The sequence below is a fragment of the Gavialis gangeticus genome, unplaced genomic scaffold, assembly GCF_001723915.1.
Source record: "Gavialis gangeticus isolate Ggan-Ray unplaced genomic scaffold, GavGan_comp1, whole genome shotgun sequence".
Classification (NCBI taxonomy): Eukaryota; Metazoa; Chordata; order Crocodylia; family Gavialidae; genus Gavialis; species Gavialis gangeticus.
The window spans coordinates 35,848,956-35,850,811 of NW_017728998.1; the positions used below are offsets into that span (position 1 = coordinate 35,848,956).

The 1,856-nt window shown below is 35.7% G+C and overlaps 1 protein-coding gene across 6 annotated transcripts in view; it reads left to right on the plus strand.

The window, feature by feature from the left end:
- CHD9 (chromodomain helicase DNA binding protein 9) overlaps window positions 1-1,856 on the plus strand; it is a 214,656-nt gene that overhangs the window by 119,068 nt on the left and 93,732 nt on the right. For all 6 annotated transcript variants that reach the window (XM_019505708.1, XM_019505710.1, XM_019505711.1 and 3 more), the window contains 2 exons: window positions 1,484-1,552; window positions 1,653-1,708. In XM_019505708.1, coding sequence (XP_019361253.1) covers window positions 1,484-1,552; window positions 1,653-1,708 — 125 coding nt within the window. The remainder of the gene's footprint in view (window positions 1-1,483; window positions 1,553-1,652; window positions 1,709-1,856) is intronic.

The window sequence follows — 1,856 nt, forward strand, 5'->3', positions numbered from 1 at the left end:
CGGGCTAGAAGATCTACTAGGTCCCTTCCGACCCTAAATCTATGAAACTATGAAACTATGATCACAAGATGCTGGTTTGGGTAGTTGTTTTAACAGTGGGGCAGAACCCAAGATATTCTGAACCAGTGATGGTCTATCAAGACATTACAAAACCCTAAACAGACATTCAATGAGAAATATATCTTAAGGGAGGATGTGTCAACAAATACGTAAGGAGATTCAGTTATTTATGAATGGTTTAGCATAATAAAACATTGGGTGCATTTGTAACTAGAACAGGAGATTAAATCAGCTGGGATTGCTTCATTTTGCATGGTCCCCAGTCACAATCTTGCATTCTTATGCAAGATGCACTGTTGTTGTAAATTGGTCATTTAAATTTCATGTCTAGATCCAGCCAAGCTTTCATGATCAACTTTGCCTATGTCCTAAATAAGTGCTTTTAACTGTTATTCAGAGGAGGCAGTAACATCATCAGCTTTTTTTTTTTCTTCCTCCTCTTCCAGCTGTGTTTTAAAAGGAAGTAGTAACTTTGTTCTGTTTGGAAAGAATAACCCCAGGAAAGGATTCTGGCCTCTGACCCGTAGGTCAAAGGAGGGCACCGCTTAGGTGATACTAAGCCTTAAGCATGAAAGGGGTTCTAGCTTCTTGTTTCTATACTTATCTTTTGACAACTTCTGCTTAGCATGATTTTTTTTTTTTTGTGGGTACCATCCAGACTCAGCTTCCTCTGCCCGTACATTGTATAGGGTGCCAAATACAGGATTGTGGATTCCATGGTGGGGCCCAGGTTTTAAGTGTTGCAAAACTTGGCACCTCGGTATTCAAATCTTTTTGTGAATCTAGGCCTATAAATGTCATGGAAGAGAGTATTTAACTGAAATATGGAAGCTGATTTATAATGATGGATCAGTAAGTTTTTAATCCACAAAGGAACTTTGGTATTACAGCCTTAAATGTGAACGTCAAGGAATCCTCACTCTAATTGCACTTGGCAGAAAGTGGATGGAGTGAGTCTCAATGAGTGCAGTGCGTGGTCATACAATGATTAATTAAAAAAAGATTAATTTACTCAGTTCAGTACTAGATAGTTATTCTTCTTGTAGAATTAAATTCCTAATTTAATTTCTTATCTCTACTTGCCTCTCAATTATATGGAGTTCTGAAAGGCTTCATAACTCAAGCATTCTACAATCTAACACTTAAGATAAATATATTGATGTATTATAACATGTCTTTAGCTGAATTAATAGTAAAGACAGCTCAGTACAAAAAAATGAAAATATTGTTCATCTGGATTTTTTTTTTAATTTAAAGGAATTGACAAGCTGATATCCAAAAGAAAAAATGTTATTGAAAATAGTGGGGTTTTCTTTACCTTTAACAAGAGGATTAAGATATTATGAAGGTTTTTAAACCTTAGGCATTATAAAGAGCACATCTTATGCTAGCCGCAATGATTTCATTATTTCCATATTTATAGGAGAATCCAAGTGAAGAGGATGCAGCAATTGTAGACAAAATTTTATCTTCAAGGATAGTAAAGAAAGAAGTAAGTAATTGTTCATTTGTTTGATGGTATAAAAAGGCTTATTCCAAAATGCACTTTAAAAGTCTGAAAGCCTAAACAAATCCTCAATATGCTTTCTTAGGTATCAGCTGGAGTGACTGTGGAAGCAGAAGAATTCTTTGTGAAATACAAGAATTAGTAAGTGTTAGAATTGTTTGATTGTGCAAGTTGAATATTTAAATGCAAACAAGTCTCCTGATTTGGAGAGGTGTGTTTTTTGCGCACACACACACACACACACACACACACACACACACACACACACACACACACACACACACACACA